The sequence below is a fragment of the Schistosoma mansoni genome, chromosome 1 (genome assembly GCF_000237925.1).
Source record: "Schistosoma mansoni strain Puerto Rico chromosome 1, complete genome".
NCBI lineage: Eukaryota > Metazoa > Platyhelminthes > Trematoda > Strigeidida > Schistosomatidae > Schistosoma > Schistosoma mansoni.
Window position 1 is genome coordinate 49,353,934 of NC_031495.1, and position 11,827 is coordinate 49,365,760.

An 11,827-nucleotide genomic window follows, 5' to 3' on the forward strand; every position below is an offset into this window, starting at 1 on the left:
GTTATGAGATTCTCGTTCCACCGACGCCAATTAACCTCACTACTAATTTTGTACGCATGACGAGTAAAGGGAAGAACACATTCACGAAACAAGCATATTCGCCACACACACTCACGTCCTTCCTCACCACATTCTCCTCCATTTCTTTTTGTTATACAGCACCTCAAGTACCGTCTCAGACCACTGAGAAAATTGTAGTCAATACAGGTGAGTAGTGTTTTCGGTAACGTGTTATTTTCATATGTAATTAAGATGGTGATTCGTTGTGACATGTGTAAATGTTTAATCCCGATTTCGTGCAACCACAATCGCAACTGAAAACTACCTCAAACTATGTAGTCACTCTCAGTTCTCTCAGCAAATCGAAAATTCAAGTCATTGTAAGAACTCACAACATTCTCGAAGCTGAAATCCAAAACTTGGATTCTAAATCTTACTGTATCAGTCTTTGATGGTTTGAAGTAATTATTTTGTTCATTATTCACTATATTTGCTATAAGTTAGTCCGCTAATAATGTTAGTAAATAGATACGAACTACTGAATTCCTTCACAGTGGTCGAATGATGCTAGCACTCCCTACAACATCTGATGCTCCTCAATTCGGAGGCATGTTGAGTGGTAAATAGTCACTAAAGAATACCTTCGAAATAAAACAGCTATCTAGAGCTTCCTAGAAATCTGTGAATGCTCAGCCAATGTCTTTCCATGATGTAAACTATCTTCAAAGGAAACTATTTTCCATAAAACACTCAATTAGACAAGATTTATTACAGAGAAATAGTAGAATCTTAACTGAAAATAATGTTATCACTTTTACCATGCTCTATAAGCTTTCCGAGAAAAGAGTTTGTCCAATTAGGTTTGTAATAGAATTACGGCTGACCAAATATGGTCATGTCGAAAATTGAATCAATTTTCACTTCAGTCTTAAAAATTCTCATACAGGATACAAAAATCTGTTTACTTAAGTTTAATTGTGTAATATTTAAAATGGGAGAGAAAATAGCTTGTCTCAAAAATAATTGGATTACTTAAAGGTCACATAAATGGTCCGATGAGTTTTGTTTACTACACAGGTTAATAATGATAATTTTATGTATGATATGCATTCCTATGGTACAACAATACAATTAATAAACGGATACTGAATAATTCCACTGAAATGATTATATGGAAAATCGATAATCTGATTAAATAAGAAACCAATACTAGTACTATTACTTACAGTTTAATGGATCCAGAGGATTTAATTTACATTGACCAAAATCATAATTCATATTGTATGCTTTATGGACCAATTCAATACCAGCATGACGGAGTTCAGAAGTAATTTGTTTACCAGTCCATAAATACATTTCAGATCCAAAATCAAAAACGAATGCCTATATTTAATTGAAATAACAGTTTTAACAAATAAATTGATCATTTTTTACATATAGTTGAAATCATGAGTCAATTGAAGCTAGACCACCATGGAAAACCTGGAAGCACTGGACGGCCGTTTAGTCCTATTGTGGGACTCCTCAGCAGTGCACATTGACGATCCCGCCTCACGAGATTCGAATCCAGGACATACCAGTCTCGCTCCAGAGCACTTAACCGATAGACCGATAGAGAAATTTAAAATCAACATAATCAAAGGAGAAAGCTATTAAGGGAATACATAGTATCGTTCTATATAAGCTTATGTACTATGACAATAATGTGTAAGCCAGTGCACATTGTCATGTAACATTATATCATGAAATAAAGATAAATCTGGTAAGATCTAGAAGGTACGAAATTATTGTAAAAGTTCGTTATTGCCTTCAGTGAGCTACTATCTCATAACAGACCCGAAGGACGGTGGCTCAACTTTATGGATTGGTTGAAGTTGGACATCAATACCGTTGGATGCCAACTCAGTAGTCTAGAGGTTTAGCGTTTGCGAGCGAGACCGATAGGTCCTGGATTTGAATCTCGCGAGGTGGGATGGTGGATGCGCACTGATTAGGAGTCTCACACTTGTTCTAAACGGACGTCCAGTGCTTCCAGGTTTTATATGGTGGTAATTCACGGTAATTCACTTTTAATTTTTAACTGTTAGTCACTTCGGTAAGAGACTAGTATTCAATACAATTTACTAAAATTTAAATACAGTGGACAGTATTATCTTAGTACTTTTAAACAAGTAAGAAAATCTATCAATTTGAACATAGTGCTAACCATTCACAATCATTACTGGTCTGTACACTGAAATATCAAATATGAAATTACATAGTTAAAATATGTATTGAATTGTATGAATACACAAATAAATTTCGAAGAACAACACAGATCACGTGAAATGTATATGGTTAAATGAATCGATTCTTATCTTAACTAAATAAAACTATTGAATTGATTTATTTCTTGCACATTTTATATGTATGTGCAATACACCTTTTTGTTAGAAGTGTAATTTTGAAAAATATATAACAAAACATTACCACCAGTGGTAAATGAAGGTTAACAATGAAAAATCAACTCGTTTTTGTCAATATGTAACCTGCCTGATTTCAGATAGGTAACTTGAATTTATTGTTATTTAATTGTAATATTGATGTTTCTCTTTGAAAGTGTTTTGTTGTTTAAATGTTTAAAAAAAATTTAAGATGCACTATGTCACAAGATATTATTTCATTTTTAAAGGTGTCTTTCCTTAACTGTACGTGTGGTACATGAAATTTATAACGAAAAAAACATTTATTGAAGGAATAGGCTATTGAGTAGAAGACGTATCTCCCCTCACTGAATAAATGTTATAAATGACATTGAGGTGAAAGAAACAAGTTCCAATGTTTCTAACACTCATCACTTAAAGGCACCGGACAACTAAGTCAGTAAGGACAAAATACTTACAGAAAAGATCTTATATATAAACGTACATGAAATATACAAAACCACTAGATCTAAGTTTCCAATAGATTAATCCTTCACATAAATATTTTATACACCAGACGTAAATGAATGACCACTGACTAATTTTTCTTGATTATTAACTTTGTTTATAGTCAAGATTTTGTTGATATACAGTTAAATCGTATGTGTAGTTAAGATTCATTTAAACATAACCTGAAATATTTGATCACTTTTAACAACAAAGTGTCGTCAACGATGTAAACTAACAGATTCAACATGAGTTTAGAACTTTCCAGTAAAACTATAAAATGTTTAAATGTTTATTACATTCTTATTTACTTTTTTCTATGATACTTTTTTGATGACACAATTCCCAATCATTTTGTTGATAAAGTGACCTTTCAGAGTACCGTATAGATAAGTGATATGCTTGTGAGAAAACTGTAAGCAATAGCAACTGTAATAGTTACACTTCTGAAACGCCTGAAAAAGTTTTTACACTGTATTACATCTGATTACAAGTTTAATATTGACAAAAACATCGTTGAACGTTGATCGTTAAATCTATAGTATATTAATTAATTCGTAAACAAACCTGATCTGATTGTAAGATATGATGTTTCACTGGGTTACCCCAACACTCTTCACATGGTATTAAGCCATCTAAAGTAACACGATACACACGATTAGTATGCTGAATCATTAATTCATAGCGTTCGTCTTCTTCAGGTGGTCCAGCGTCTAATAAGATGTAATGTTAAAAGCAGAAAAAAATCATTTAATCGTAGCAACAACGTTTATTTTTTATCGTTCTGTGATACAAAGATAACTTAATTGATTGATATAAGAAACATGAGGCAACATAATATTTTATTAATGAATAACCACTGTCATAATGCTTAGTCTAGTGCTTAATTACGACTTAATAGAATCTATTAAATAAACTGTAAGACTAGATCAGATCTTTTTGAATGTTACGATAAGCATTGATTCACAAGAGAACTGTGGATATGCCTCGTTGACCGACTCCAGTTAGCATAAACTGTTACGTCAAAGCTTCTTGTCAGTTATCCTTGCTTAATCTTCCATTTATATTTCAAGACTAAAGAAGATGTTTTTGAAATATTATGGTTATCAGTTGTTCATTTTCATATTAGAAAGTCATCTTCAAGAAAGTGTATGAATGACATGCCCCCAAATGCCCTGTTACGGCCGAGAATGTGGAGAGTCCGCTTTCCCTCTCGCAATGCTTTCACATGACCACGCGTATATAGCTTCTGCCAGGGAAGTCATACTCACTCCCTTCTCGTGGCCGATGTGTTGTTTACGAAATTGAGAGGACGAAAAGCGAATGTCCGGAGCTTTAACCGGGTTGGTGGACACGGGAAGTTCATCTAGGGGAGTTGGAAAACCCTGATTTCAAACCAATGGTGTACATGTGCTCCAGTATCCTGAGGGAACAAATGGCATATGAATCAATCGTTGGTCACCATCTACCATGGGACTGTATCTCCTCACGTTGCTCCACCGCCTTGTGGATCAGACTCTTAGGTCAAAGGCTCCGGGTGTGGTCCCCTAAGAAATCCACCTGCTTTTGAGCACCCGGGTAGTATCACAGCCCTCACACAAATCAAATGATATTTGTGCGACGCATATGTATCTGCTGCTTCCTTGTACCAATATTTGTGTTTAAATAAAATAAATGAAATGATTAACATATCTACATGCACATTTGGACAAAATCTCTCCATATGGTTTTGTGCTACATTGAGATGACGCATAGACATTCAGCATTAGTTATTTAGTTATTAAATAGCTTTCAAAGTAAAAAGATTGTTTATCGAGTGATATTTCCTTTATATATTTATATCATTAGTTGACATCCATTTGTGGAAGTTACTACTTAACGATGATTTTGATAATATTTATTCAAAAACTCAATTTGTTTTCCATTTTTTGAATTCTACATCATATTGAGGTGTAAAGTTGGACTAGATTCTAGTATTCATAATGTATGTAAAAATCTTTATGAATCTGAATAGTTGTAAATGGATTCAGTACTGATAGTCAGTTCGTTTAAACAATTTACCATTTCATAATGAACACAATCGAGACATTTCTTTATCACCGGGGCTCAATGAAGTTTATTTAAAACTTTTTCTAGTTCTTCTTCCAATTTAACTACCCATAATCAATATTCGGGATGTTTTATTTCATCAATTAAAGGGACTAAAAATAATTCATTAATCTCATAACTTACGATGAACCATTTGTGGTGAATTATAACCTAGAGCTTTCCAAAACTTCAAAGCTGAAGAACAGTGCTGATTAGAATTACCAGTTGTGTTATTTTGATCTTCATTATCCAAACAGCCAGCACCATTATAAGAATCAGTATTTTCATGTACTGAAATATAACCATCACCGAAATTTTGTCCTGCTTCACCTAAGTTTCCAGTATAGGATAATTCATGCTTTTTGTGAATCCATGATGCTAACTCCCGAGTTTTATTCACTTCAACAATATTAGCAGATTCACCAAACCAAGCGAATACTGAATCAGTAGTGATCAGAATAAAACAGTCACCGGAATTCATAGATTTGGCTGAAGGGGCAACTAAACGAACTTGAACATGACGTCGACCTTTAGTTTATAAACAATATAAATGAGAAAGGGCAGTACAAAATCTCTTATTATTGTCTGGTTATATGTACGAGCATTTTTATTATATGACATACGTGAAACCTTTATATGTTATAAAATGTAACTACAAAATTCAGTATGCCAAGTTAAAAAATTTGTGTATGTTGCAAAACGCTGCTCTGAACTGGAGATTAGGGTTATAAGTCATTTAGCTTTGACATAACTTCTTAGGATTTATCGGCAAAGACGATATGTAGCTTCCAGAAACGTCATTTTTGTTAAATATCAAGATTCACTCCATTTACATTATGACTCAAAAATCTTAGTTTTGATTTTAATTAACCTAGCATATAACAAGATAAATTCAAAAACGTGTGGCCAAATAGTTTTTACGATTATATTGTGGTTCATACGATGTCCTATTTTGAAACTGGCGTTTACTAAGAGTTGATCCCACATCAGTATAGATTTGAAGCAAAACTGACCGTAATTTTTAATGACAAATCGATTTTAGTTCTGAATGCTTTTAATGAAATTCAAATAATCTGTTTTGATATTGACAAGTGTTGTGTATAGGTACTTCATAGAAGCTATGATGTCGAAAAAACAGTTCTAAAAATTACTTGATTTCAGATGGTGTAGTTGTTTGGTGGAAATAAACTAAACAATAAACGACAGAGCTTATTGGAGACAATTACTACGTTCACATACATTCAAGGAGTATTAAACATTATGTGAATTTGAACGAATAATAAGTAAGTGTGTATAAATTCAGATAAATATTTAAAAGAAAGGAAGATATGATTGCTTAACTAACTAACTAGAGAAAAGACCTGTCATTTTATTCACAACAACACATGAGCGGTGTATGGCAAAGAGTGATCTGTGAAAAACTATTTCTTGAGTGAGTCTTTCAGTGAGTAGTGAATCTTTCATAAATTTCCGTCTTTCCAATTTAGAAATTATATGTAGCATTTAGAAATCTTGCCTTTGTCAGACTTCAGATTACTTGCTAGATTCTCATTACTAAAAGTTCAAATGATCTAAAATAAAGTGTGAAAGTTTTGCGATAAAATATTAATTTTTTCTTTTAACTATTCAAATAGCACTTTGACTGAGTTACTCCAGGTGTTAATAATGTACACTGACCTTTGACATGCAATAACATGATTGGTTTGTAAGGTAAAAGTTGTCTTTGGGTTGAAGTGTTACGAAGTGATTGTCCTTCTTGAACTGAACGTAGATTTCCTTTAGCCTCGTTTATATCCTCAGAGCATGCGAGACCAGCTTTAGCTGAATCAGCTAGAATCGAGTTTTTTGCAGCAAAATCTGAAAGTCAATAAAATAGGGGAGGAAACTGTTAGAAGTTAAGATAAACGATTTTCTAATAAGTGAATAGCATTTATTTTTAGTTGAATCCTGATTAGTAAAATAAAAATCATCACATAGTTGTTTGACTAACTAGTAAGGTTAATTCAAGTATAAGGATTTCACGTTTTATGTTTTACTAGTCAGATTCGTGTTTGTCATCTATCGTTAATAAGTAATTCCTAATTCAGGGAAAAAGCATGCAACAGATTCTGATATTACTTGATCAATGATTAATTGTCTTTCAGTATTTCCATGACTTGTTAGAAAGCATTAGAAATCTTTAGAATTTCCGCGTTATAATTAGTTAGTTAGGATAATGTAAGCTAGTTAGATTCATCACCACACATTTTGTCTGCATCATTTCTGATGATCCTATCAACCTATTGAAGGTTTTTAATATTTACTGTAACACTATATATACTAAGTATCATGTTAAACGATTTATATGGCTTAAACCACTTGGACTTCAGGAAAACTAAGGTTCTAAAAATAACTTTGAAGTGGTCCTACCACAACAGAGTTAGGAATTCGTCACATTTAATGCACTGGTTGTATTTCTAACGAAACTCAGAAGAAATAACTAGTTAATCATGTATGAAGTCAGTCGTTAATTAGTTCAAATTATATTATTTTAGTACACCACAGTCTTTGACTACTATATTGAAATACAAACTAACCTTATAATTATGAAAATACGTTAACGATTGCATGGGATTCATATTCACCTCCTATTCATAACACTATTCTTTACTATACAAAACTTGCTAACAAAAACATTCGTAGGGAAAGTATGTATAGGCGTTAAGTGTATATATATTGTAAAAGCATCAGTTTCTACGTTGTCTAGCCTGCCGAGTTTTACCATTTTGGATTATGCATGTAGTAATAACTACTACTAATCTGATAACCTCTTCAAAGTATTGACTGACTTGTTTTGAGATATGGACAACAGATGGTTCTTAGTTATATCATTAAATAAACAGTATTTCATCCATATGTATGTATAATGTGATAAGAAATAAGTAAAAATCTTGTTGTTTCTGTAACATTTCTGCTGTTATACTTTACTTAAATAGACTGATTCAGTTTCATTTTAGAAAGTTATCAAATTACATCAAGTTATTGACTGTATCTATTACCTATATTGAGTCTAATGTCACGTTTTATTGACTTCAATAAGAATCTGTTTGTGTGTTTCATGCATTTTTATCTAACTGACGCTTTATTACATCGAAGTATACATGGCTGTCTGTATTAATTTCTTAGTCGATAATGCAAGTTGTTCAATATGTCCAACAAACCAAAAAAAACAACATGAAAACTAGATCACATTCCCTATTGAATCAAAAACGGAAGACAAATGACCGAATTTCATCTTTTTTTGATTTATCATAAAATCAGATTACTTTAGTAAAAGAGTAAATTTTATATTTGATACTTTGTTTATGAGACATATTATCTAAGCATTAACATTAGAGTGAAATAAGTTAGGCTGCGCTATTCATTCTTTTTTTTTTCCCAATTTTATTTGTCTGATACAGACAAAACTAAAAAGGATCCTTGTAGAAACGAAGTACTATGCTTCTTTTTTAAGTTATATATCTGATTAAAACGAGTTCTGTTTCTTTCTGGAAGTGATTGTTTTACTTTTGCTTTTAAACTGTCATACCTGTAACCGTGAAGTTATTATAGAGTTTTACTATCTATGCGTAATTTTACTGTGTTTTTTCCCTCAAATTAATTTAACCGAAGACATCCTAAAAGTAACTAAGTCATTAGTCAGTCAAATGAAACTTTGGACAGGATAAACACATATGCGTCAGCTCAATTGGACACAACAAATTAGTCCAGTGATATGAAGTTATCAAGGCAAAGCTCAGAGTAGTAGAAGTAGTAATGTGGTGTAGTGTGTGCAACTGATGTCGACAGGTATAAATAGTATGTATCATCAACAGAAAGTGAAATACCTAGCGGCAAAAGGTTAATAAGATTGAATAAAAGAGAACGGGGAACAGAGAATGATCGGTGTGTAAACGAAGGAACAATCAAGTCTGGAACAATTGATCGACATTTTGCTAATGAAATATCTACTGTATGGTTCTCAGATTTTACTAAGAGTTTTTGTAATTCAGTGTTTGAACACATTTGGTTGTACCCGCCCGTGTTCTCTTTCACTACAGTAATAGTGTCAGCGGTAATAGAAAACATTAAGTTTTGTAAAAAGGAGAAAGTTTATAGAAGATTTATGAGATTGCTAATACACAACATATGAATTCTTATTTCAGATTGAAAACACAAAGTGTATTTTCTTCGAATTTTGGTAGCTGGATCTAGGGAAACGTTTTTTAGTAACACCTTGAGGAAGTCACCCGATTGCGTCACAAAACAAGCCCTCACATGGAATCCTGAAGGCCAAAGGAGAAGAGGAAGACCGAATAACAAATTACGCCGAGAAATGGAGACATACATGAGAAGAAAGAACAAAAGTTGAATAGAACTAGAAAGGAAGGCACAGTACAGAGTGGGTTGGAGAATGCTGGTCGGCGGCCCATGCTCCATCGGGAGTAACAGGCGAAAGTAAGTAAGTAAGGTTGAAATGGCTAAACAAACTAATGGTGTATAGATCAGAACATATGTTTGTCTTGAATTTGAAAAGAAACAAACAAAAATGTAAATTTTAACGTGCTGTAGATCTTAGTACTGCAATATGTTACAATTATTTAGTAATTATAATGTTTCATTGGATAATCATATCCAACTACAATATTAATAAATAATATGGTTATTATTCTGGAAAAAATAATTTACCTTGTTCAATTCTAACAGATGGATCCACTGTACGTAATAATGTTTGAAATGGTGTGAAATTTTTAGCAGATTCTTGATCTGTTAAGATAGCTTCTATAGGTGTCCGAATTTCTTCATAGTTTGATTTTATATTTTCTCTTTGTTCTAAAGCTTTTAAAGGATTTCTTAAGTCCCGTGGAGGTTTACGTTTTTCTGGTCTGGCAGCACGTCGTGCATCAGCTATCCTTTAGAAAATATAAGTGAATATACATTTGAAACTTTACTGTATGTTTTATTTGTAAATAAGGGAAAGATTTTTCTCAAATATTTAAGTATTCAATTCATAGAGTTATGATTAACTCTTGTTTTTTTATCTATGTCTGTATTATAATGAAATTTGACTGGCAATGATCTGACATATAATCGAATCTAACAGATTGATAAAATAAGTCCAACTCTTTTTTGATTAGTAGTTTATGATCGGAAATCTTCAATCAATTAAAAGTTCAGTATACATCGATAACTAAGATGATAATAGTAAAGAGTAGTTAATATTAGGTGTAACAATAAAACATTATTTATATTTAAATTCACTTAGTATTGTCTGTTTGAATATTCCCATTGATGTTTAGGACTGAAACTGGTCAGTCTCTTATTGGCCATATGTGCATACTGTGCGTATTGCCCCGATATAGCCTTAATTCACAAGTATTATAAGCAAAGATGGATAGTGGCTAGCAGGGGAATCCACGACGCGCGTTTCATCCTATTTGGGACTAGTCGGCTGGATGTACCTGCATCTCAGAATTGATGTTCACTCTGGGACTCAAACCCAGTAACTTTCGCTTCAAACGCCCTCGTGTTATCCACTTGGCTACTGAGTCTTGATAGCCACTTGCTTGTGCAATGGGGTGAAGTTTGAATTCACTTAGTAATGTTTGTTTGAATCTTCCCATTGATGTTTGTATTTTTGTTAAATATTATAATCTCTTACCTTTCATAAATGTTGTTCAAATCTTTATTTGGTTGGGAAGATATAGTCGGAAGCTTAACTGATCCAACTGCACTAGTTGTCTCGATAGTCGTTTTACTAGTGAAAAAATCTGTTAATTCTTTATCTTCCATAGTAGGTACACTAACATTTTTGGAAACATGAAATGCCTTAAAAATAAAAAAAACATCATGCTTAAAATATGGTATGGTCATAAAGTAAAACATATAAGTACATAAATTCCAGGTTGCTTTATTTGTGATTCTCTTTTTTGTACCATAGTTTCAACTGCTTTGATCAAACAGTTTTATGTTTTGTTCTTATAGTTTCAAGGAAAGTTTTCAACAAATGGACAATGTTCTGTATTGTCACGGTTTATATAAAGGCTAACATCAACAATTATACATGATGATTGGAAGCAAAAATTACTTTATAGATAATGTTAATTGACAAGTTCAGTCTTGACATTATTCAGCAGTCAAAGTATGTAACTATCAAAGTAATACATGGGATAATAAGAGAAAATCTCACCTGTCTAACAAGTGGGCTTGGCTTCGTTATGGTTGCAGGCTTATTGATGGGATCGGCTTTCGTAAATGATTCTTGATGTTTGGGTTCTTCAAAAAGATAAAATTAACATTCTACGTAAATTCAAATACATGAATGATATTTACAAGCACTTAGTTTTCCAACATGATACTTATTGAAGAAAAATTTAAAAAATACAGATTATAAATATTTCATTGTATGAGGTAGAGCTATTATTAGATCTCATCCGATGTTCATTATATACTTAAAAAATATTCAATACAATATGAATGGATATAATGGGATCAGTTGTATATTACGGATCAGGATACTAACAATAGACAGTCCTACTAATGTGGAATCTGGTGTTTCCCTGCATATTAGGTGATTAGATTCAACTTGTAAGAAGCTCTCGACCTAGATCCTACAATCACTGATACTTACTACCGAGGTGTATCTGGGATCTGAACGGAATGAATACTATCCCTCCAGTTCAAACCTGTGGCAAGGCCAAAGATGTTACCACTGCGCTATTCAAGGAGTACTCCATATATTTCAAAATCATCCTGGTTACGGTACTTAATTAGTGAAGAATTCCATCAGTTTGCGTACATTTGTACTTCAC

At 32.6% G+C, this 11,827-nt stretch overlaps 1 protein-coding gene across 1 annotated transcript in view; it reads right to left on the reverse strand.

Moving 5' to 3' along the window:
- The window catches only part of Smp_196250 (putative supervillin), a gene marked incomplete at both ends in the record, with an annotated part of 71,268 nt that overhangs the window by 26,589 nt on the left and 32,852 nt on the right, over positions 1-11,827 (reverse strand). Inside the window, 7 exons of the mRNA XM_018794704.1 lie at positions 1,227-1,383; positions 3,477-3,622; positions 5,142-5,525; positions 6,675-6,854; positions 9,705-9,928; positions 10,678-10,844; positions 11,206-11,291. Of these exons, the coding sequence (XP_018649090.1) occupies positions 1,227-1,383; positions 3,477-3,622; positions 5,142-5,525; positions 6,675-6,854; positions 9,705-9,928; positions 10,678-10,844; positions 11,206-11,291 (1,344 nt within the window). The remainder of the gene's footprint in view (positions 1-1,226; positions 1,384-3,476; positions 3,623-5,141; positions 5,526-6,674; positions 6,855-9,704; positions 9,929-10,677; positions 10,845-11,205; positions 11,292-11,827) is intronic.